Below are 25,985 nucleotides of genomic sequence, written 5' to 3'. Positions count from 1 at the left end.
GCCTCAAAGCCTTCACTTCCTAGATCATTAGTCTAAAGTCCAACTTGAATTTTTAATCTTGAATTTTTTCTTTTTTTTTTTGCATAGAAAGCAAAAAATTTACTTCAAAATATTTGTAGCAGTCGAATTGAATAGCATATAGTATATTCTCCATATTTCTACTGTTTCCAATGATTATGATATATTTATTAGTTGAATAATTGGAAATAGTAATGAAAAAGACATTGTTTTGTTCATTTCAAAAAAGAAAAAATATTTTTTAAAGTAAAAATTTGTTTGACAAATAGTAAACAATTTTACTTTGCTTTGCTTAAAGTAATAATTTAGTAAGAAATGATTTATTCGATAAGTAATATTAGCAATTATTTATTTTGTCAGGTAGCAGTGCTGTGGAAATATTGAATAATATCAGGATGAATTCGAATGGTACCAATCATTCTGTGCAAAAGAAGCAAATTCGTAAAGTGAAAAGAAAATTGCGACGTTTGCAAAATGCGAAAAAATTGAAACGATATATGGTTGATGCGATCAGAGATGTTAATCGTAAGAAGCATGCGAAATCGTTGAAACGAGCTATTGATGTAAGTTATTATTTCAAATTTATGTTTTGAGTGTTAAAATCAAGATAAATTTTTGAAAAAATGAGCTTTCAACATATATATTCGAAATAGGTAGGTTTGATAATTTGCAGATAGTTTCAGGTAGTTTTTTTACGAAATTAGTAAATGATTGATCATTACATGTTATATTTATATTATCAGCTTGTGAGCATTTATAATTAAATTCGACTAAGCACTGAATGAATTGCAAGTAATTAGGATTGATTATTAGAATGTTGAAATTTTTGGTAATTGAATTCATATTCTAGATAATCATTTTATAGTTTCTTTTTTTATAGCTAAAGAATTTTTCTTTTTACTACAAAAAGAATACAAAAAGTCATTTGCATATTAACTTTTCATAAGGTTGATGAAATAGTGGTACATATAAAGTATTGTTTGTGCTTTATAATAAAACGAATTCTAATTAGAATATGAATTTCATTGCCAAAAATTTCAGTATGAAATGGTTTACATTTTAGATCGAAGATGACTGGTGTGCTGATCGTCAAATTGTAGCTGAAAATGAAGCAGATGATGATATTCTTCCTTTGGATATGCTTGATGCAGATATTGATTGGGAAAATAGCGCATTTGCTTCAAAAATTAGGCGAATTGAAAAGAGTTTGAAATTGATATTATTGTTAGAATTCAGTTTTGTAATGTCAAAATACGATCTATTACAATAGTTATTTGCTTAAAATGTGTCTCATTATATGAAAATATTCTCAGTCATTTATCACAATGATTAGTATCACTTAAAAAAAGCAGAATATAGAAGATCAGAATTATCAAATGCAGTACAATTCATTTTTGATCTTCCATTGCTTTTTTTTTTTTTGATTCAAAATTAAAATTTCCATTTGCAGCTAAAGTTGATATCGAAAGTGAACCACGTAGATTTCCTGGAACACTGGATGATAATATGCGAGAGCTATTGCCAGTCAAAGTGGGTACCAAAATAGTAAGACAGACATGCAAGAAAGATGAGCTTGAAAGCAGTGGTACGTTTTTAATTCCTCACGTTTCTGTAATGATAATAATTATCATTTTCATATCGTAATTATTAATATCAGTTGAAATTCTTCAATTTTTTCGAAAGAAACATTATCTAGTTAATTCATATTTCCAATCATTTTAGAAGATGTAGAAGAAAAACAACAACAAAATGAAGAAAGTCAAATAGATTTATCTCAGCTAAGTGCAGCAGAGTTGTTAAAATTACGCTACGATCATGTGGAGAATGCAAAAAATAGTATAAGTAACTTGGCATACTTGATTATTGCTGATCCTCATAGTGAGGTAAAATTTTATTTTATTCTTGAATTTTCTCTGGAATTGTAGAGCTAAAATGAAGAAGAAAGATTCACGATCAGTTGCTAGCAAAAAACCATATAACATTTATCATTAGTGTTAGAAGTTAAGATTGAAAAGCTTTTTTGAACCATAATTGGTTTAAGCTCCTGTAATCGAGAAATATAGAATTTTATGCTTTTACAGGGAAATATTTCGCTTCCTTTCATGTAAGCTTCATTTTTTTTAGAAATAGAAAAGCATAATATGTATTTATTACACTCTAGCATGTGCTACATTTGGAAGTTTCAAAATTCTTCTTAAAATTTTTAGGTGCACAAATTGAGGGAGTTGTATATATTATCCACAGGGAAAGATATTTTTTCATTGGCTCGTGAAACTGTGATAAAACTTGCAACTGTTTCATTGGCTGAAGTTTTTATCGATATAATCCCTGGTTACGTTATAAGGTTAATAATGTTTACTCTATATTTTTTACATTCCTTTCTTATTTGACCTTTTTCAGGTTTTTTTGTTCTTTTTTAATTGACAAAAGACTTTAATTTTGGTAATTTCAGGCCCCGTACCGACGAGGAGATGTCTCAAAAACTTAGTAAAGAAACGAAGAAATTATATGATTTCGAGCAAACACTTTTACGGTACTACCTGAAATATTTGCAGCATTTGGAAAGCTATGCTGCTAGTAAGTAAAATTTTGATATGTTTTCATATTCGAGTGAAAAATTACAATTAGATATCGGAATTCGAAGCTTTATCGAGCTTTGGTGTATTTTAGCATATGTTATTCTTTTTTTTTTTTTTTCTTTTTTTTCTTTGATTTTATCACTGATTAACTGAAGTATGGCACTTTTAATGAATTGGAAATCCACATTGATGACTGTTACCATGTTATTATCAGAAAAGTACTTTCAATTATTGATTGCAGTATTTCAAATAAATGAAAAATTTCAGAGTTATTGAAGCAACCGAACAGTGACCATCAGTTGCCGATTGTTTGCTTGAAATGCCTTTCACGAATTCTCCTAAATGCTCCTCATTTCAATTACGCTTCAAATATAATCAACTTTATAGTTCGCATATGCACTTCAAATTCTAAGGATGTGAGCATCTTTATAAATCATCATTTTCCTCAGTTTTGAATTTTTCAAGATCTGGTGGTAATTTTTTGCTATTCTCTCTTTTAAATTTTGCAATAGAGTAGTTTGTTTGTTGTGATTAAATTTATATAAATTATGGAGGTTACTTTTCAATTTATTAATAGGCTATTGATTTGTGTTGTTCTACACTGAGCGATTTGTTTCAAAACGATTTAAATTTTCGAATATCTTCCACTGCAGCAAAATATATTGCATCTATTGTTAATCAAAAAAAAGGCAATGTACCACCAGCACTAATCGCAACATTTCTGAAATTGAAAGTGAAGGTTGTTATTTCTAATTTTTTGCTTCGAAAGGCTTTGAAATTAAAATAATTTAAAATTATTGTATTTGAGAATTTAAATTGGTTTGAAAGATGGATTTAGATAATATGGAATTTGTCGCTGAATTTCATGAGAATTTCAGGTTTTTTTTTTTTGTTTTAGGAAGTGAATAAGGGTGAAAAAAATCAAGGAAAGGAAAAGCTGTTGAATAAGAAAAGACTTCTGAATAAGGAAAAGAAAAAGAAAAGTAAAGAAAGGGTATGATTTTTTGCTACTTGTTTCCTTCTAGTAAAATTGTATATTTGTATATATCGCATTTTTTGTTTTTAAAGGGAATAAAAGTTCACAAGTATTACCATTTACGGTAACTTATCTCCAGTTAAATTCTCGGTAGTGTGGCTAGCCTGATTATTTGATAAATACCTGTCAGTTTTGTTTTTTTTTATATTAGTTAAGCCATTAAGTACTTTTGTTTATTTCCATTTTAGAAAATAGAAAACCACTCCTACATTATAGAGAAGTGAATATTTTCAGTTTTATTTTTTTATTTTTTGGAGATTTCAAAAATGAAATTGAACATTTGTGTTTGTAATTAATGTAATGGTTTAGTTCGTTAAACAATTGAAGAAACTGCAAGCTGATTTGAAAGAAGTTGAAGCAGCCGAATCTATTTCAACAAAATTATCATTTGTAAATTTTTTGTGTTATTATGATTATGTAGTATTATTATATTTGTTGGATATCTATTTATCGTTGAGAACCTATACTTCCTTCTAGAATTATTTCTTTTCGCTCGATGAGAAATGATCTATTCTGTTGTTTTTTATTTAGAATTTAAAAGACAGATGAAGAACATTTTAGTAGATAAAGCAGGAAATGCGACAATCAGTATAGTAAGCTATCATTTATGAAGTAAATTTGTATCAGTTAGTTTGTAAAATCAGAATTACTGCCGCAAATATAATTTAGACATAAAATTTAGGCAACCGAAACAATGAATCATGTATTCGCAACATACTTTCGTGTCATAAAACGATTACCGACCACAAAGTTATTGGAACCAGTACTGGAAGGTTTGGCTAAATTTGCGCATTTAATCAACATTGAATTCTTTGATGATATGATAGCTGCACTATCATCACTTATCAATCAGCAGGTTTTCCGTTTTCTTTTATTTGTTTTTCTAATTTAATAAACATAACTGTTTATTAATGAATGTCTTTATAAACTTTTAATTATTCTTAAGTTACAAATTTAATTAATTAAACAATTAGTTACATTTTTTCATAGCTATTTTTTGAATAAAGTGATTCAATTTTTCATTTGAAAAATCATTCTTATAATGCTAGAAAGGAATATGATAAATGTATGATAGAAAATTATTGTTTGTTCATAGGGAATTCCAGGAATTCTATTACTTAGTGAGTAGGTAAAATCAAAAAAGACTATATCATATGATAATTGAACATTAAATAATTAACTTATTTTTAGCATCTTCGATTGGTTGATTCATTACGATGCATATATACATCATTCGTTATGCTTTCCGGTGAAGGTATTGCATTAAATATTGATCCATCTCGATTTTATTGGTCAATGTATCGTTTATTACCTTCTATAGCATTCGAAAAGCATCAAGGTCTATTTTTTTTTTTTTTTTTATTTGTATTAGTAAATTATTATAGTAGTGACTAAATAATTATCCATTTTGATAACTAATTGTTTTGTGTCGTTAATAAACTTGCTTTTTATTGATGTCAATTATTTTAGTGAATTGGTGAATCAATAGTAGAACTTTTTTTTTTTTTTTTTCAGATGGACTTGTAAATACATTATCGCTGACATTACGTACGTTAGATTTAATGATTAATTGCCGTCGTAAACAAGTTCCAGCGTGTCGTGTAGCCGCTTACATCAAACGTTTATTAGCATTAGCATTTTTCATGCCTTCTTCTGGCGCAGCATCTATTTTAATATGTATTAGATCTTTTTTCATTGTAAGTTTTTATTGATTTTATATGTTTTTAACAGTTTTTTTTTTTTCATACATTTGTTTACAAAAATAAATCAATAAGTATAGCAAAAAAATGAAAGAACTTCCCTTGTTAATATTTTTAAAGCTCATTAATATAACTGTTTTCCAGTGATTTATTTGCATGAGAAAATTGATTGTTATGGTTATTTTTGTAAGCCGAGACATGAGCAAAAGAATTGGTTAAATTAGTTTTTGTTAATTTATATATTCCGGGAAGAAATTCAGTTTTGAATATTATAACTATTCGAGATTAATTTAAATTACTCACTATACAGTCAAGGTAATAGTAAAATCATGATATTTTAACTGTTTCAGTTTTATTCAACTTTGTTTTACAGTAACATAGTCAATCAATGATATCAATGTGATCATTATAGTCAATAACTATTAATTTGACCGTCAAGAAAAATAATTATTTAATTATTTTTAAATCGAACATTTAGGCTTATCCAAAACTTGATTGCATGGTAGAAGATACGGATGGATGCTCTTATATAGAGTCGTTTAAGCCAGAACTTGATGATCCGGATTGTTGTGGTGGACTTTCTTCGTCAATAATCGCTGAAATTAACACCCTTGCTAAAGTATTTTCTTTTTTCTTTCTTTTCTTTTTTTTTTTTTGAAACAGTTTTAGCTAAAAATTATCGAAAAGGAATTGTGATGAAATGGACCAATTTTTATATAATAGTTATTTGGAATAATGAATGCTTGGCCAATCAGATTTATTTTTTTAATACTTATCTAAAACGAAATTAATATTCATGATAGATGATTCTAACTATTGTATTTTTTTTTCCTTTTTTTAGCATTCTGACAAAACAGTTAGAGTAATAGCACGATATTTTCAATCTGGCTTACCATCTACAGGACCTAATCGTCTGTTACCAGAATATTCAATAAAGTTAGTTGAAAATTAAAGAAAGCAAAAAATTGTTAGATATTTAATGATTTAAATGATTGTTTATTTCTTATTATATTAGCGATTAAATGAAACTATTTGCTTATTATCTCTTCTGTTTTATTAATATTCGAAATAACTTTTTATGCATCATTTTAAGGAAAGCATACGAATGGTATGATGAAAACAATAAGGTAACAGAAGTTGATGAAGAGCCTTTTTTTATCAAACTTATCACTGCATACGCAAAGGTTTTTTTTTTTCTTTTCTTTCATTTTATTTTCCTGATATTAAAGAAATGTTAGAAGTTTTTTGATATTTCCGAATTTCGAATTATAAAAAAAAAGAATATTTTACTATTTTTCATTTATATTTTCTAATCTTTTTCAAAGAAAGTAAATAATATTCACAAAAATAGTTTTTCAGAAGCAGAAATTGCAATTGACATCAAAAACGTTACATCCGTTGGTGTGCAGATGGGTTGAGGAAAATATGGAAAGGAAGTCATAAAAATGCTTAACGCATTTGTTACTATTAATGTATTTTAAAATTGTAACATTTTGTTAAGTTTGATAAATTAAAGTTTTTTTTTTTTTCTTCTCTTTTTTGTTCACTTTGTGTTGATGGTTTAATTGTCGAATTGTATTTTCATCGAAAATTTTAATTGGAAATAAATAGTAAAGCAAATTTTTCTTAGGATAGTTTATGATGATTTGAACAAATGATATCAAACTTTACTGAAATAAAAATGCAAATTCTTCATAATTACAACAACAAAAAGAAAAGAAAGCATTTTTCTGTTTCTGTACATTTGCTTGAATAAATTTCATTTATTTATTATTTTTTTTTTCCATTCATTATCTCTTTTATCATTACAAGCATAGCAAATGTTAGAAATACAAATAAATTTTTACAATCATTAAAATATTAAATTAAAAATTGAAAAAAAGATCTTGAAAATTGCAAGGAATAAAAAAAGTAAATAAATCATTTTTTTTTTTTTTTTTTTTTTCATGATTGTAGTAATTGCTTTGTTAATTTTTTTTTTTTTTTTGCAGCAAAATTCTTATCAGTGTATGACATTCAAAGGAAGAACTAACAGATTGATTGCTGGAGATCTTGGCTGTTAATTATCTGATAAGAAAGGGAGAGAGAGAGAGAGAGAGAGAGAGAGAGAAATAAATAACAGTCGAATAAAAGCCAATCATTCTGGTTGTCCATAAATTTGTTTTTTTTTTTTATTTTATTTTTTATTTTTGTTAAACAAGTTTTTAATTAAAGTTAAAGATATGTTGATTAAGAGGAAAAAAAAAAAAGAAATTATGGATCTTCTTTAAAACAACATCCTATTCAATGATTTATATCTATTTAAGATTTAATTCAATTGAAATTTTATTATCTGTAGCTGCTTAATAAAAATACAAATATTATATTATATACATAATAAAGAGTGATCTTTTTCTTTTTCACAATAAATTTGAAATTTTGTAAATTAATTGATCGAAAATAATCTAAATTAGAATAAGTTTCTTTCTTTTCTTTCGTACTAAGAAAAAAGAAACAATAAATGAAATGCAATTTTATTTTAAATTATTCAATTTTTTTTTTTTTTTTTTAACTTTTCTCATTGATAAAATTCAAGAATAAATAATTTAAAATTCCTTTTTTTTTTTTTTTTTTTCATCATTTAATTTAAAATTATTTTAACGTGTTTGTCGAAATGCAATACATGTTACATTACCTTTCATAGCTTCACAATATAAATTAGAACTGTACACATATGAGAAATGACCCTTTGAACAAATTACATCAATACTACCACCAAATTTCTCTTCTGCTCGATCATTAATTGAACGTTTTGATGCTGATGAATTATCACTAATACTCTTTAAAAAAAAAAAAAAACCAAAAATTTAATATTAAAATTTTTGAAATTTTTAATATTTAAATTTAAAAATTTTTATTAATATTATTTTATTTGAAACAATCAATAAAATTATATGTTTTTTGTTTTTTTTTTTTTTTTTAATTTCATTTTATTCCAATTTGTTTAGCTTTTATGGGAAAGAAAAAAAAAAAATTAAAAATTTTTTTTATTTACCTTTAGCATAAGTTCTTTTAATTCTTTGCTATTACATTTGGTATTCATTCCGGTTTCCGAACGATTTTTCATTAGTTTTGATATTTTTGATTGATTCTTATCAATGATATGTTTAGCGGAAATTCCTTGATTACGCGTTTGTTGACCAATTGTATTTTCTTGTTTTGGTACTCTTATCAAATCTGAATCATCTTCCTGAAAAAAAAAAAGGAGTGATAATGATAATGAAACAGATAAAAATATAAGCTAAAGAATGATTAAAAATCTTTGATCAAGTTTGTGATCAAAAAAAAAAAGTTAAAATATTAAATATAATTAGAAGTTAACTTACATTTTAATACATAAAAATTTTTTCTACATATTATATTGAAACTTTTTTTTTTTGCTGAATTTAAAAATAATTAATTACACAATGAAAAGAAAAAATATTATTCCAAATTTCTTAATAATTTTTTTTTCTTTTTTTAGAGGAATAAAGTAATTAAATGTAAAATAATTTCATAGTTAACTAATATTCTGTTAATGGTTTACAACAAGTTTATTTAATGCATCCAAAATGAATTAATCAAATTTCAATTTTTTTTTTTTTTAAAAAAACTAAAAATAAAAGAAATATGTCAACAAAATTACAATAACTCATAAATTATTTATTTGATCGTAACCTTAAATTATTTTACAAATATATGCCAAATAGAATTAAATTATATTAAATAGGTCACAAACAAATGATATTTTATCATTCTGATCAAATTTTATTTCTTCAAACATTTTCCATTTTTCTATTTCATACCTTTTTCTAATTGGCATTTTTTGTAGCATATCAATGAATAATATTTCAAATATTATTTCAACAAAATGAATATCAAAAAATGTCCGAAATAAATGAAAAAAAGAAAAATTCAACTTTAAAAAATTAAGCAATTCAAAAATTAAAAGTAAAACATAAATGAAATATATAAAATAACAAAAATTAAACATAAGATTCCAATACTCATAGATAAATATAATCTTATTTCGATATACAATTAAGTAAAATTATCAGTTATTAGTTAAATGATCAGCGATATATATTTAATTGTTATATTTCTTTTACCTAACAAAATTTCAATTATTTGATTATTATGATAAATGATAAAATGATACGCTTTGTTTTGAGATAAATATCAAAATTGTTTCTGATTTAGTAAATAATATCAATGAATTTATCTTACAGTTTGATAATAAATAAATAATAAATGAATTATTTTCAAGTTATTAATTATAGTTAATTCCTAAGAAGATTTAAAAAAAAAAAATTGAAAAATCAATTCATTTTCTTAGTTAATAAACTGAGTTTATTTATTTGAATAATAATTATACCTGTGAGCCTTCCGTTGTAGAACGTTTTAGAAGACGTGACCTTGTATGACCTTCCACGCGAGCTATTGGTAATTCATCATTTGAAATTCCTTTCTTCTGAAATTTTCAGCACAAATAAATAAATAAACAAATAAAGCATTTATATATTGCTAAAAATTAAGTAAACAATAAACTAACAGAATAAATAAATAAATAAAACTACGAAAAAAAAAAGAAAAAAAACGAAAGATTTTCGTATTAAATTTAAAATTGATCATAATAATGCAAAAAAAAAGTAAGAAAAAAACAATATGATTTAACATTTTAATTAAAAAATAAAACTTAAACTTTACCAATTTTAATTTGCCAAATTGAATTTTTTTATTGCTCCGTTGATTAATACTATCAATTGTTGATCCATTTGAACAAAATATTGATTTTATACATGATGATATTTCACAGCTACAGTTTGATTTGAAATTGTTTAATGGAATTGCAGAAATTGGTATTAGAAACAATAAGAAATAAAGTAACATTCTAGTAGTAGTAGTAGTAGTAATAATAAAATAATTTGTATCACTTTGAAAAGATCTAAATTTTATCATTTTTTTTTTTCAAATTATTATATTTGTTTATATGTGTTGAAAATATAAGTTATTTACATTTCTTAAATCTAAACAAGAAAGTAATTATAGCTGTAATTAAAATTAGCAATAGTCATTTTTGTAAATTTTATTTAAATATATTCAAAAAAAAAAAAGAAAAAGTTGAAGATTTTATGATAATTCCTTAAAAATTTGAAATATAAATTCATATCGGTTAATTAAAAAATAAAATCTTTTTATGAAAATTTTTTTTTTCTTTTTTTTTAAAAATAATTAATAAAAATACTTAAAAATTGAATGCATTAATGCATGTAAATAATTGAAACAATAATTTCTTTTTTCAAGAAAAAATTTTAGAAATAAAATATTTAAATTTAAAAAGAGAAAAAAGTTTAAATTCTTTTTTTTGTTCAAATTTCTTTCAAAATATCAAATAAAATCAAATTGGAAAATTAAAATATAAGTTTGAGATTGAAAAGATTCTAAAATGAATAATTTAAAGTTTTAAGCTTTTTTTTTTAATATAGAAAATTATATGATTTTAAAAGATTAAGCAAATCTTTTATGGTGTATTTATTTTTTATTTTATGCTAAACATATGGATGATTATTTTTTATTATAAATTCTATTTTTTGTTATTAAAATTTTTTCCAAAAAAAAAACATAATTTCGTCTAATATATGTAAATAAATATAATATTTTATCCAATTATTCAAAAACAGTCTTATTTTTAGAGTTAAAATTAAAGAAAATAAAGAAGAAAGAGGGAAAATTTAAAAAAAAAACAACAAATGTTTGATGATAATATTTGAATATATTGAAATAATAATTTCTTTCTCGAGAAAATCTCGAGATCATTCTCAAGAAAAAAAAAAAAAAAGAGAGAGAGGGGAAATATATATTAATGATAATATTATATGGAAATTTTAGAAAAAAAAAAAAAAAAAAGATGTGAATATATGAATTTAAAAGAATGTTGATTTCAATAGAATCAAAAATGAGGTTACCATTTAATATCACACAATGAATCAAACAATGTCACCAGTTTCAACAAATTAACCAATCCATCAATAATCATTAAATTCTCCACCTCCATCATCTCCTCTTCTTCCTCCTCTTCCTTGCATGAAAATAAATTTTTTCAAAAACAAAAAAAAAAAACCAAAAAAAAAAAGAAACAAAAAAAAACAAACAATCTTGTTATTATTTTTACCTCTCTCTCTCTCCCTCTCTCTCTCACAATTTTATTGTTGCTTTTCTTTTCCCTCTCTCTCTCCATCTTTGTTTCATAATAAATTTTATAAAAATATTTGCTTTAAAAAAAAATTTTTTTTTTCTTTTTAAATATCTTTAATTCTTTCTTTTTTCTTATAAAACTAATATAATATAACATATTAATTTAACAAAATGGAAAATTAAAAAGTTAAATTGTAAAAATTAAAAAAGTTAAAATTATACAAAAAATAAAAATAAGAAATAATATGTAAGCAAAAAAATTATATTTTTATTGTATAAAAGACGGAAAAAGAAAAAAAACGAAAATTTTGTGATAGTAAAATGATAATGCAAATTTTGCATATTTTTATTGATTGATAATTGTATGATAGCATAACAAATTTTTATTTATTTTCCGTTAATTTATTATATTCAATAATAAAATTAATAATAATTGTAACTTTGACAAACTATTATGATTAATTAATTAATTAATTAATTAATTAATTAATTAATTAATTACATACATACATACAATTAAAATAAGTTATAATTTTAATTTGAAAAAAAAAAAAAGAAATGAGCACATTTATATGATGAGAATAGCATTTGCATGACAAATTTAATTCAACAAATTATCATTTGCAAAAAAAAAAAAAATTTTTTTTTTTTTTTAGCAATAAAAAACAAAAAAAAGAAAATATCATTCTGAAATGATTAATAATGTACAACAAAATTTTACATTTTACATTTTAATTTACAGTATTTGCGAGAAAAAAAAAAAAAAAAACAAAGCGGAAAAAAGGAAAATTAAAAGAAACAAAAAAAAAATTTTTTCAATTAATCAAAGTATAATATCATTCGTAATTTGACAACAATGTATTCCTGTCAAAATTATTTCATTAAATAATTAATTAACACTTACATTAGTCATTGACTGATATTATTATGATAAATTATGATAAGAATTCTTTTTGGTATATCTTTTCTCTTTTCCTAATAAATTTTTGCTTTTTTTTTAAAAAATCAAATTCATTAGTTTTTAAAATTTTTGAAAATTTCAAGAGTACCATTTTATGCTTTTTTTTTTATTAATCCTTTTAACATAAGAAGAATTATTGATAATTATTCGTTTTACTCAATTAAAGAGTTGAAAAAAAAATTGATAAAACTATTTTAAAAATTTGTAATTTATTCTTTTAAATTACTGAACTGTTTTTGATTTTATACAAAAATTACAACTTATGTCATTGAAAAATAAAATTAATATTAATTTTTTTTTATTACTTTTTTTTCTAATAATTTAAGATAGATTAGTAATTTTTCAATAGTAAAACATAATGTCATTTTCGTTTATGAGCAATATGATTCTATCATAATGATTATATGTATTATTATTATTATTATATTTGCTATTATTATTAATATTATTATTATCATACAATTTTTATTATTATTATCATATTTATTACTATCGTATTTATTATTATCATCATATTTATTATTATTATTAATATTATTATCATATTTATTATTACTACTATCATTATTATTATTATTGTTCATTTATTATATTGTTATTATTTATTATTATTATCATTAACATTGTTATTATTATTATTATTACCATATTTATTATTGTTATTATTATTATTATTATCATTATCATATTTATTATTATTGGAAATAAATAAGTGACATTCCTGTTTTTTTTCTTTGCTTCTCTCTCTCTCCCTCTCTCTCTCCGTTATTGAAATTATTGAAAAAACTAAGGCAAACCGAAATATGAAGTACTTCTCTACTTGATGCATTTTATATGTATAATTTACAATATCATTTTAACATTATCAATGATATATTTACAAAATTTGTTATATTCAAATTTTATAATAGAATTTAAAAAAAAAAAAGTTTTTCTATTTTTTCTATAAAATAAGTATAAAATCTTTGGTATTTTTTAAACCGGATGATAAATAGAATTATGAATAATTTCAAATTTCATCAATACGACAACAAAAATTAAATAAATAAGTAAATAAATATACAAACAAACAAATAACAAAATATTTTCCTGCAGATAATAACATTTGAAATAATTAACCGGAATAGCAATTAAACCGGAACAGCAATAGTTGTTGATGATAATGAATGTTTTTTCCTACATCGATAATAACATGGTAGAAAATCTTTTAGATGTAAACGTACAGCCGGATTACACATATAAATAATAATACGAATAGCACTTGTAAACATGTAAACAAAACTGACTGTATCCGAAAAAACTGTATGAAATGTACTTGCCATCATTGGATCATCCGGATCACGAAGTACTGAGAATTGTGATCTAAAAAGTAAAGTAAAGTTTTATTTTTTGACTAAAAAAAAAAAGCAAAGAAAAAAAAGCAAAAAAAAAAATTTGTTAAAAAATTTTTTATTTTATGTAAATGCAAACAAACAAACAAAAAAATAATAATAAAAGAATATTTGTTAAATTATTTTTTATTTAATTTAAATTTATAAAAAAAGTTTTTTAAAAAAAAAACGAAAACGAAAACCTTTCTAAAATTGTAAGTATCAAATGAAGACTGTTACTGATTAGATAACTAGTAACAATAGCAAACATTGTACAAACAGCATCACGAACCGGAGTGGACATTTTACGTAACGGTTTAGTCATTATAATTGATACTGAAACGGAAAAAAAAAAAAAAAAACGGAAAGAAAGAATATTTGTTCCATTATTTTTTAAAAGTTTTTTTTTTTTTTTTTTTTTTTAAATTAGCTTTTATTTGTTCAAACCAACATTTTTTACTAAATTAGTTTTATACAATTAAAATGTTTCGTTGAATATTTTATAAACTAACTAAATTCTTTTCTTTTTCGTTTTTTTTTTTTTTTTTTTTTTAATTTTAACTTATTTAAATTAATTTTATATTTTTTAAATTTATATAAAGTTCAAGTATGTGTGTGTTCTTTCCAACTCCCTTTTTTTTTCCTTAAATTTTGCATCTAAATTTGAAATTAATGGAAGCATTTACATAATTTAATTTTATATCTTTCTGTCTGAGATATAAATAATCGATAGTGTAAATAATTAATTTTAACATTTATATCTCTAAAGTGTTTCAGTTTTTTTTTTTTTTTTTTTCTTTCAATTTTTCAAATTTTTTTTTGTTTGATAAACGTTTAATAAATTATTATACAAATTTTTTTTTTTTTGTTAAGATAAATTTAAATTACAATCTTAATTTGATTAGATTAATTTACATTAATAATCATTAGCTTACTTCCATTTTTTGCTTCAAACAATGAATCATTACGTCTTTTGAACTTTGAACTCCAGATGGTATTTAATAATTTTGATTTATGCTCAAATTTTGAAGTATTTCGATTCGATTCATCAAATTCAAATAATGCATTTGAAATGGAAAATTGTTCTTGTTCTTGTTCCTGTTGCAATTGTTGATTATGAATTGAGGTAGAATAATTTTGCTCAATTAAAAAATGTCCATTTTCTTGATCTGTTTCTTTCGTATGATTCTTTCCTCGATCCAAATTTTCTTTTGGTAATTTTCGAATAATAATCTATAAAAAATAAATAAATAAATAAATAAATAAATTTGCAAATATATTTTGTGTTAAATTTTCAAAAAAAAAAAAAAAAAAAAAAAAAAATTTTTTAATTTAAAACTAATTATAGCAAAATTTGAGAAAGACAAAAGAAAAAACCATTTCAATTTTATTTTTAAATAATAAAAACTTTGAAAATATACATTTTTAATAATATCTAATTTTTACATAATATTGAAAATGTTTCTAATTTTTAGATAATTTTTGGATAATACATTTTTAAATAATTGATAATTTTACAAAGTAAGAATGAAAAAGAAATGAATTTGATAATTTTGATAAACTTACAAAATTAAACACAACAAGAACAATAAATGGAATAAATGTTTGAGCAATTGATAAGAGATGAAAATCGAAGAAATAATAAACTTTACTATCGTGTACCCAATCAGCTGGTCCCGTGCTTTGTGTGCGCAAAAAATCGTTACAATTTGGAAAATGATGTACCTTTGAAATAAAAAAAAAAAAAGTAGCAAATTTCATTCCTTTTTTTTTGTTTACTTTCTTTTTGTTTACTATTTTTTTTTTTTGATTTAATTAATGTTTATAACACATTACAAATAATTTGTAAAAATGAAATGAAAAAAAAAAAAAAGTCATTTATTTGTTAGTTTATTTATCAAATAAATGTATGCTTCTTTATCAATAAAATTTAATAGCAATAAAAATGAGAAAAAAAAAAAGTGAAATGAAAAAAAAAAAAAAACAAAGACAAAATGTGGTCTAACTTTTACTTTTTTTATTGTCAATTTTTTTTTTTTTTTTTTTTTTTTTGAATGATAATTTTTTTAAATAGTAATTTAATTGATAATCATAGAGAATAAATTATTTTTTTTTTTTGTTTGTTTTTTATATTTGATAAAATAATAGCTTTGATAAAGTGTAATTTTATATAATTTTATAAATGTTAAATTGTCAAATAATATATATTTGAATATCAATTGATAAGATTTCAAAAAAAAAAAAATGAAAAAAATTGTTTCACAATAATAAAATAAATAAATTTGTGCAAAAAGAATGATAGAATATATCTTTTTCGAATATTTTTAAAATAAATTGATTAAATATAATGTAAATAATTTTATAACTAAATTTTAATTACTATAATTAAATTAATTAAATTATTGAATACGTTGATTGATGGGTAGATTAGATTAATTGTTTAATTTAAATATACATATACATAAAATAAATTGATTGAGTATAATGTAAATAATTTTAAAGTTAACCAAAAAAAAAAAAAACTAATTTTTATAACTAAATTTTCAATTGTTATAATTTACTAAATTTTAATTATTATAATTAAATTAATTAAATCTTTAAATAGACTGATTATATTAATTGTTTAATTTAAATAAATTTATGCAAAAAATGCATGGATATACATATATCTATAATAAATTATTTGAACATAATGTAAATAATTTTATGACTAAATTTTAATTACTGTAATTAAAATAAATCATTGAATACGTTGATTAACAGTCTAACAGGTTACATTAATTGTTTAATTTAAATAAAAAATGCATGAATTTACATATATACATAAAATAAATTGATTGATTGAATGAATATAATGTTAATAATTTAATGACTAAATTTTAATTACTATAATTAAATTAATTAAATCACTGAATACGTCGATTAACAGATTAGATTAATTGTTTAGTTTAAATAAATTTATGCAAGAATTTGAAGAATATATATAAAATAAATTGATTGAATATAATATTAATAATTTAAAATTTTAATTACTATAATTAAATTAATTAAATCATTGAATACGTTGATTAACAGATTAGATTAATTGTTTAATTTAAATAAATTTATGCAAGAATTTGAAGAATATATATAAAATAAATTGATTGAATATAATATTAATAATTTAAAATTTAAATTCCTATAATTAAATTAGATTAATTGTTTAATTAAATAATAACTAAAAAGACATACTACAATTGCAAATGCTGTTGGTAGACGTGAAATTGTACAACAAAGTAATAAAAGTATGACTGTAATGTGATGGCCATGATCGCTAAACATTCGTTTCAAAAATTTTTTTGTCTTCTGACCAGATATCCATACAAAACGTTCTAATGTTGTTAAAATTAGCATATATGGTATAGCTAATTGTGTTATTCGACTGATAACATATGCTGGTACAATATAAATATGATACAGTATGAATAAATTCTGAAATTAATTCTATATTAATTAACAATTTAAATAATTTTAATTTAATAATTGAAATATTTCATTTTTTTTAATAAATTTTTTTTTTTTAACAATTAATAATTTGTGAATAACCAATGTCATTTATTTCATAATTTTAAACTAAATTAATTTTAATAATATCAAAAAAAATAAAAATTTTAAGGTTTTTTTTTTTTAAAAAAAAAAGTGATAAAAATTTTATTTATATTATTATTATTATTATTATTATTATTACTGTGGCATTAATTGCTATTTGCATCTTCTTTTAACATTATTTTTGATTAAAAAAAAATGCTAAAATCCACAGAAAAAAGTTTAAAAAAAAATTTTAATTTCTTGAAAAAAAAATGTTTGTTTGTTTTTTTTATTTATATTATTATCATATTATTATAAACTACCATATTTATATTACCATTATATTATTAAAGTTTTTGTTATTATCGTTTTAATGGCTTCAAAAGATCTAAGTATATGTATTTAATTAATTAATTATTTATGCTCATCAAACTGCTATTAGTAATTATTTAAATAATAAAAATAGAAAAATCATAGTAATAGAGAAAACATACTGAAACTTTAAGATAAACAATTGCTGCATCAATTCCAAATAACATAATATAAAGAATACAAATTAATGCATCAAGAATCGCTAACACTACAAAAAAATAAAATTAATTTTAATTTTAATAAATATTTATCAAAAAAAAAAAATACAAAGCATTTTAAAAAAAAAAAATGAAAAAAGTTAACAATATTTAGAAAGCAATAAAAAAAAAAAAGAAGAAAAAATTCAAAATTCAAATAATTAAATTATATTTTTCCAAATAAATAAATAAAAGTTAAAGTTAAAAAAAAAATAGCAATAATAAATAAATACTTTACTTACCAGTAGGATATTTTGTTGACGTTGGATAAGTTCGTGTCATAAAAATATAAACTAAAAGTAAATTACCACAGGTACCAAGCCATGCAATAAATGATGCAATCATTAAAAAGATAAATCGTGCCAATGTGTAAAATTCAGACTGAAATTTACTCATAAATATAAAATTTCTTTTTTAAAAATAATTTTTTTTTTTTTTTTTACAAAAAAGAAAAAATAAACATAAATTGAAAAAAAAAAAAGAAATGAAAGCATTTGAAATATGTAATAAATATATATAATTACTAAATTACTTTTCTTTTGTTTTTGAAATTTTATATTGTTTTTTTATTTCATATTAATAATTTTTTTTTAAATATTATTTCTTTTTCTTTTCATTTTTTTGAAAATAAAAAATAATTTATGCAATTTTTGTTTGAATTAATTTTAAGCTTTTTTTAATGATATACAACTTGAATTGATGTTAAATTTCAAATTTCAATCAAATCACATTTCAAAATTTCAATAAATTTCAATCAAATCACAAAAAAAAAAAAAAGCTGTGATAAAAATTAATTAATTGGTGGATTTTAAAAGTATAAATATATTAAATGAATTGAATTTGAATTGAACCATTAAATTGTTCCTAAGAACTAGATGATGATTTAGTTCATTTAATTCAAATTCAATTTAATTCAAATTCAATTTAATTCAATTCAATTCATTCTGCAATTTATTTATTTTTATTCAATCCATCCTTTATTTTTTTTATTACTTTACTCCATTATTGTAATTTGCTAGATTTAATAGAATAATGCATTTAATTATTTATAAATTTAAATTATACAAATAATTAGAGCAAAAAAAAAAAAAAAAACTAACATTTTTACAGTGTCACAAAATTAAAAATTTTTGATTTTAAATTTAAAAATAATTAGCTTTGGTTAATTTATTTTTTTAATTTCCTTTTTAATAATATCATTCTTATTGTTTTATTCTCATATTTATTTAAAATTTCCACTAAATTTCATCCTTTCATACAAAATAATTTTTTTATTTTGTACTTATTTTTTTCAGTGAGCTAAAAAAAAAATGCAAACAGTTTGCTTTTTCTTTTATTTATTTATTTTTAAAACTTAAATTTGTTGTTTAATTTGGTTTTTTATATGCAACTGAATCTTATGGAAACTATAATTTTAACATTTATTTAATACTTTTATTAAAAATTAATTTTTGTAAATTTGATTTAAATAAAAATAATTCAATTAAAATATTTCAAAATGGAATCTATGTTTTTTTTTTGATGAATTATTTGAACTAAATAATAATCATTTACTTAATTTAAAACTGATAATAATTACTAGAATAAACCAAAAATGTTTTCAAAAATGCTTCAAAAAAAAAAATTTCTTATCATTTGAAAATTTTGAAACATCAAAAAATGTATTAAACAAGAAAAATTTCAATAGTAAATTAATATCAAATAATGGGAAATTTTGATGGGAAATTTTTTTTTGAAATTTAAAAAAAAATAATTTTCAGTTGAAATTTTTTTTTTTTTTTTATACAATTAATGAGAATGGAACTTTTTCAAATATGTTGAAATGAAAAGAGAAAGAAGAAAAAAAAGTAGCTAAGAATTGATGTAATTTCAAATTTGAGAAAATAATTTAAAAAAATTATGCATTCATTTTAGATTAATGAATTTATTGAAATTTATTTGAAATAAAAATAAAGTACAAATGAAATTCAAAAAAAAAAAAAGTAATAGTTTGATTAAGCATTTTAATTTGTTTAAAAAATTAAAAAAAAATAAAAATAAAATAAAGCTTACATCACCGCATAACTCTGATTGTGGTATTTCATTGCTATAATTATTATCCAATAGGTTTAGCGTTTCGTTTTCCATTATTCAAATTCTAAAAAAAATAAATTCAAATAAAATTTTTACTTTTTATCGAAAAAGTAAAATTCTTTTGAAAATTTTTTTCAAAAAAAAATTCAATTTCAATAAAAAATTACAATTAATTTTAAACGATCGATCATTCGCATATGATTATTATAAATTATCAAAAATTAATATTCTTTTTTTTTTAAATTTAATAATTGTATATATATATATGTAAACTTTTTTTTTTTTTTTTTTAAACTATGACAAATATTTAAATTTAAATTATTTTTTCTAATTAAAAATAACTGAGAAAAATTTTTTAAATTCAACTATTTAAAATCTAAATTTAACGCATTATTTTCATAATTTACACTGAATTATATTAATATATTTCAGTTAGATTTGATAAAAAAAAAAATTGAAATAATTTTATTTCTTTTTTTTTTTTTTTTTAATTTTTGCAAACATTCTTTTGAACATTTTTATAAGTAATATATTTAAATGGTTCTAGTTTCTCAATAAATACTTTTAACTTATCTCTCGTGCTAAAAAAAATTTGCCTCCGTAATCGTATATAGAAAACTAAAATAATTTCATTTTCATTTTTTTTTTTTCTTTCTTTTTTAAATTTCAACGATATTCCATGCAACTTTTTTTTTTTTTAATGACTATACTTAATTAATGTTTTACTTATTTAAAATTTCTTTACTTACAAAAAAAAAAAATTGACAATTTCTTTTGCAAGAAAGAAAATTAATACAAAAAAAAAAAACTTTAAAAAACTTTATTGTATTTAAAAAATAAAAATATTATTAAATAATTTTTCTTTTACTTTTCCAATTCTTTTAATTTCTTTTTTAGTAACAATTATAAATTGACGAACTTATATTTAACTTATAATTTACACTCATTTTACTTGTAAATTTATATTATAATTTAGGTTTTTTTTTTTTTTTTTTTACATTAACAACATAACTATTTAACAAAACAATAAACAAAAATGTATAATAAAATAAACAAAAACTTTTTTTTTTTTTTAAATTATAAATAACATTAAGGATTATAAATATATCAATTCTAATTTATGCAATTATTTTATCATTGAAATGAAATAATTAAGCTATACATTCGTCTTATCTTATTTTTAGTTTTTTAATTTTGCTTAAATTTAAAATAGTTTTAATTTTATTCATTTACAAATCTTTTATTATTAGTAATTGAAAAGATCAAAAAAAATTCATTAAAATGCACAGTAATAAATGTTTTTTTTTTTTTTTTTTAAATTATTTAAATAAAAATAAATAAATTTCAATATGAAAATTAATTTAGCTTATATTACTTATTTATTTTTGTTTATGATTTTATAATTCATCCTAGATATGCTTTGAATTTTCCGATAATTTAATTAGATGTTGACTTTACATATTCAATTATCTTTTAGAGGAATTTATACTGATAAAGCAATATTTATTTTTATTGCTAATATTTAATACTTTTTATATTTTTTTTTTTTATTGTCATCATCGGTTAATAATTGAATTGTTTAATAATTGATTAATAATTGAATAATTGAAGTTAGATAATAAATGAAAAATTTAAAATGGAAAAAATAAAAATAAACAAATGAGAAAAAAAAAACAATATTTCCCAAAAAAAAAAAAAAAAAAAATAACAAATTTGGATGAAATTTGTAAAAAAAAAAAAAAATTTTAAAAGAATTAAAAAATGAAAATAAAAAAAAAAAAGAAAACGAAAACAATCTAAAAATTTGTGATAGAAATGTAACAAATGCAAAAAAAAAAAACAAATATTTCTGCTAAAATTTTTGTTCTTTAATTTTTTTTAAAAAAAAAAAAATGTAAATTGTTTTATTATTATAATAATTGATTTTTGTCTTTTCACTTCGTCATATTTAATATTTCGTTTTTTTTTTTTATAAAAATTATTCATTTATTTGTTGTGCAATGTTAATTTATTTTTGCACACTTTTTTTTTCATTAAAATTTTTTTTTAAATTTTAAAATAGATAACTTTTATTGTTTTATAGCTATTAAAATGATTTAAAATTTAAAAAAATTTAATTCGTAATATTCTACAAACAAAATTTTTATCACTGTACTTTTTTTTTTAATTTATTTTTAATTACTAAACTAATCTAATATGGCAAATTATTATTCTATTATTAATTTTTTTTTTATTAACTAATTTAATTAACAAAAAAAAAAAAAAAAAAACTACGATTAATATTACAATGATTTAAAGTGATAAAATGTTATTGCATAAAAATTAATGATACATTTTATAATAAATGACAGACATATTGTTATTTAAAATGGAATAAATTATTTCTCAAATATCATTTAAAAAAAAAAAAAGATAAGAAATATGCATAAAATAAAAATTTGATGTAAAAAATTTCAATTCTATTCATTAATTTTTTAACAAAAATTAAAAATGTAATATTGATAAATTTTTAATTAATTCTTTTTTTTTTTTTTGAAGAAAAAGAAAAAAAAAATTTTTAAAACTACGATAATTAATTAGCAAATTTGTAAAACATTTATTTATATTTGAAAATATTTTCATAAAACATTTAAAGAAAAAAGTTTGGCAGAAAAAAAAAAAAAAAAAACAAAATTAAAAGAAAAGAATGAAAGGGAAAGAAAGTCAATAATAAATTTCATGCATCATTTGGTAAGTAATAATCAGCTTTTTTTTTTCAAAAATGATAAAACATATGACATTCGTTTGATTAATAAAACTTTAATAATTAATGATATCATTGGAAAGCATAAAACATATCGTTTTTATTTTATTTTAATTTTTTTTTTTTTTAAATAAAAAAATTTTTTTTTGAAATTAAATGCAATATAATAAATACTAATAAGTGTTTAAAGTGATGTTAAAAAGTTTTATAATACAATAAATTAATTAAGAATTGAAAGTAAAAATTCTAAAGTACTTGTTAAACATGATAAGTGATAACAAAAATAAAATATTGATATTTATAGAGGAGTAAGTGATAATGGTAATAGTAGTGTAGGATAAAAGTATAAGTTAAATATGACATAATAAATGTAAACTTAAGTGATAATAATTTCATATTAAAGAATTAGAAATGAAAAAGATTAAATTAATAACTTAAATATGACATAATAAAAGTAATAATAGCTCAGCTTAAGTGATAATAATTTCATATTAAAGAATTAGAAATGAAAAAAATTAAATTAAAGAAAAAAAGATAAAGAGTTTGTTATTAGTTAGACTTAAAAAAATTTCCAATTAAATATTAGGTTATATTTCTTTTTTTTTTTATTTTTTCCATTTTTGACTAATTCTTTTTATGAAATTTTTGAACAATAAATAATAATAATTATTATTAGTAGTTGAATAACGATTATCTAACTATTAATTTACTTTTTTTATATGTATATTAATGCTTCAATACAAATTTTCTCCAGCAAAAAAAGAAATAAATAAATAAAATAAACAAAACAATAAACAAATAAACAATATTCTTCATTTTTTTTGCAAATAAACAAAAAATTAATTTTTCTTTTTTTACTGAATAAAATCTCTAATTTAATATGATATACAATTCATATATAAATTATAACCGAAGCAAATTTATTTCTTTTTTAAAAAATTTCCTAATTGAAAAAAATAAAAAAAATTCATTTTAATTTTATAGTAAGAGGTAAGAGGGAGAGAGAGAGAGAGAAAAATTCAAAAGAGTTAAATGATTTATGGTTAATATTATAAAGAAAAATTTTTTGAACAAAAAAAAAAAGGAAAAAAAGAAGGAAAAGGTAAAAAAAAAAAGTTTTTTTTATGGAAAATAACATGAATGTAAGAGTGGTTTTAAAGGCAAAAAGGAACAAAAAAAAAAAGGAAAAAAAAAAATTTGCCTAAAATGAAAGTTAAATGGGTAAATGACTAAATAAATTGTTCCCAATGGAATATGAAGCGAAAGATAAAAATGGGCAAAAGTGAAATTAGGAATGAAATAATGAAAAATAGAGCGATAGCGGGGAAATAGCGGGAAGGTTAGCAGAAGATATGAGAGGAGAAAGTAAATTGGAAACAAAATCGTTTAATCAGTAATCCGGAAAATTTAAGGTTTTTTTTTTTTTTTTTTTTTTTTTTCTGAAATGAGTCTTAATGGTTTTATTCATTAAAAATTGAAAGAGAGAGAGAGAGAGAGAGAGAGGGATGCAAAGAAAAATGAAAAATTGTTTTAGTTTTTTTTTACTTTTTTTTTTTTGCTTTGGCTAAAATTCTATAAAATGCATGAAATTCTATAAAATGTAAAAAAGGAATAAAAATATTTGTAAAAAAAAAAAAAAGAAAGATTGGAAATTCTGTAATGTTTTATTAACGTAAAAAGGAAAATTTTTTTTTATTGCAAAACTAGTAAAATACATTTTATTTGCTTCTATTCAAATTGAAATTATATTAAATTCATGCTAATATAATTAATTTGGCTGCTATTTATTTGAATAGCATTGCAAAAATTGAATTATTTTTCTGCTAGAAATTTGAAATAAAATTATAAATTTTGAATATTTTGTAAAAATTTTTAAATAATTTTAAATGATATACTTACATATATATATATAGCTTTTTTCGTTTGAATTTTAAATAATTTTGAGTAAATTTTGATTGCATTTTCAAAAAATAAATAAATAAATGTTGTTTAGCAACAAAATTTTTATAAATTATTAAATGTCCAAAAACACTTAACAAATAATATTGTAATCTGAAAAAAAAATAATAAGAAATATGTAGCATATAAATCTTTTCTCACCAATTCAATTTAAACTTTATTAAAATTTGAAATGAATTAACATGGCTATGCTATAAGGATATAAGATTAGCAAGAAAAACTTTTTGTAAATAAAATTTGGAAGAAAAAATTGCTGAAAAGATTTTATAAATATTTGTTGATATTAATGAGAGAAGGCACAATTTCAAAAATTAAGGATATTTGTGAAAAAAAAGTTAATTTGAAATTAGAAATAAAAAGAGTACTTGCATATAAGAGAGATGGCTTACTTCTTTTTTTTTTTAATCTAAAACTTATATTCGTAAGTAAATGATAAATTAAATAGTTTCAAATAATTATTTTTATTTTATAACATAATAAATCAGAATAAATTTATTAAAGTTTTAATTTTAAGTAAACTTTACAAAATTATTGCAATTAAAAATTATTAAATGTGATGAATAAACATTTGAAATAAAATGTTCATCAATTGATGGATAATAAAAAACAAAAGTGTAAGAAAAAAAAATAAGTTTATTAAAATGTTTAGATGGTAATAACTTTTTAAGAAAGAATAAATTTGTTTTCTGTTTACCAATAAATCGTTTAATTTTTAAAATCTTTTTTTTTTTTTTTGTTTATCAATAAATTGTTTAACTTTTTGAAATTTTTGATTTCAAATTTATCCGTTTGAAGTTGATTTTTTTTTATATGTACTACAAAAAATTTTTTCGACTGCACATTCTTTTTCAAACATAATAATTGGACGTAAGATATTGTTTTAATGGTAAACAAAAGTTTTCCTTTAATTAAATGTAAAACATTTTGAAGTTTTTTTTTTTTTCATATTCTAACAATTTTAATTTTAAAATTATTAGCAATAATATTATTAATTTTATTTGTTCAAATACAGTGATATTAATTCTCAGTTACATATAATCATCTAAAATTTCAACGAATATTTTTTACTGGTAGCAAATTTTAAAAAAGACAATTCAAAATTTGAAAAAAAAAATAAGTGAAAATTTATATGAAATATAAACGACATTGTTCATAATTTTATTCTAAAACAAAAACAATAATAAGAATTAGAGGAAG

General features: G+C 20.0%; 4 protein-coding genes across 4 annotated transcripts; 1 reads left to right on the top strand and 3 right to left on the bottom strand.

Annotated features, from left to right (window-relative positions):
- Positions 1 to 413: 413 nt before the first annotated feature.
- On the top strand, positions 414 to 6,776 carry Bm2654 (Nucleolar complex-associated protein; the record flags this gene model as incomplete). The annotated part of the gene is made up of 17 exons (XM_001893275.1): positions 414 to 581; positions 1,082 to 1,223; positions 1,469 to 1,603; positions 1,741 to 1,901; positions 2,226 to 2,362; positions 2,471 to 2,595; positions 2,865 to 3,013; positions 3,175 to 3,336; positions 3,496 to 3,591; positions 3,943 to 4,023; positions 4,316 to 4,489; positions 4,825 to 4,972; positions 5,149 to 5,330; positions 5,812 to 5,952; positions 6,175 to 6,269; positions 6,427 to 6,517; positions 6,693 to 6,776. The coding sequence occupies 17 exons, from the start codon at positions 414 to 416 to the stop codon at positions 6,774 to 6,776; spliced, it is 2,271 nt and encodes a 756-aa protein (XP_001893310.1).
- Positions 6,777 to 7,969: 1,193 nt separating this feature from the next.
- Positions 7,970 to 11,320, bottom strand: Bma-grl-10 (Uncharacterized protein; the record flags this gene model as incomplete). Its single annotated transcript, XM_043081214.1, has 4 exons — positions 7,970 to 8,152; positions 8,368 to 8,562; positions 9,727 to 9,822; positions 11,318 to 11,320. 4 exons carry the CDS (start codon positions 11,318 to 11,320, stop codon positions 7,970 to 7,972), a joined length of 477 nt encoding a protein of 158 aa, XP_042937148.1.
- A 2,317-nt stretch (positions 11,321 to 13,637) lies between these two features.
- On the bottom strand, positions 13,638 to 14,202 carry Bm17708 (Uncharacterized protein; the record flags this gene model as incomplete). The annotated part of the gene is made up of 2 exons (XM_043081213.1): positions 13,638 to 13,869; positions 14,081 to 14,202. 2 exons carry the CDS (start codon positions 14,200 to 14,202, stop codon positions 13,638 to 13,640), a joined length of 354 nt encoding a protein of 117 aa, XP_042937147.1.
- Positions 14,203 to 14,783: 581 nt separating this feature from the next.
- Bm2931 (Uncharacterized protein) lies at positions 14,784 to 20,140 on the bottom strand (the record flags this gene model as incomplete). The annotated part of the gene is made up of 6 exons (XM_043081212.1): positions 14,784 to 15,110; positions 15,444 to 15,602; positions 17,109 to 17,348; positions 17,939 to 18,024; positions 18,256 to 18,394; positions 20,066 to 20,140. The coding sequence occupies 6 exons, from the start codon at positions 20,138 to 20,140 to the stop codon at positions 14,784 to 14,786; spliced, it is 1,026 nt and encodes a 341-aa protein (XP_042937146.1).
- Between the last annotated feature and the right edge of the window lie 5,845 nt (positions 20,141 to 25,985).

This window comes from Brugia malayi, assembly GCF_000002995.4.
Source record: "Brugia malayi strain FR3 genome assembly, contig: Bm_v4_Chr4_scaffold_001, whole genome shotgun sequence".
In the NCBI taxonomy this organism is placed as follows: Eukaryota; Metazoa; Nematoda; class Chromadorea; order Rhabditida; family Onchocercidae; genus Brugia; species Brugia malayi.
The sequence above is the reverse complement of the archived record's forward strand: the minus strand, read 5'-3'. Positions and strand labels throughout refer to the sequence as shown.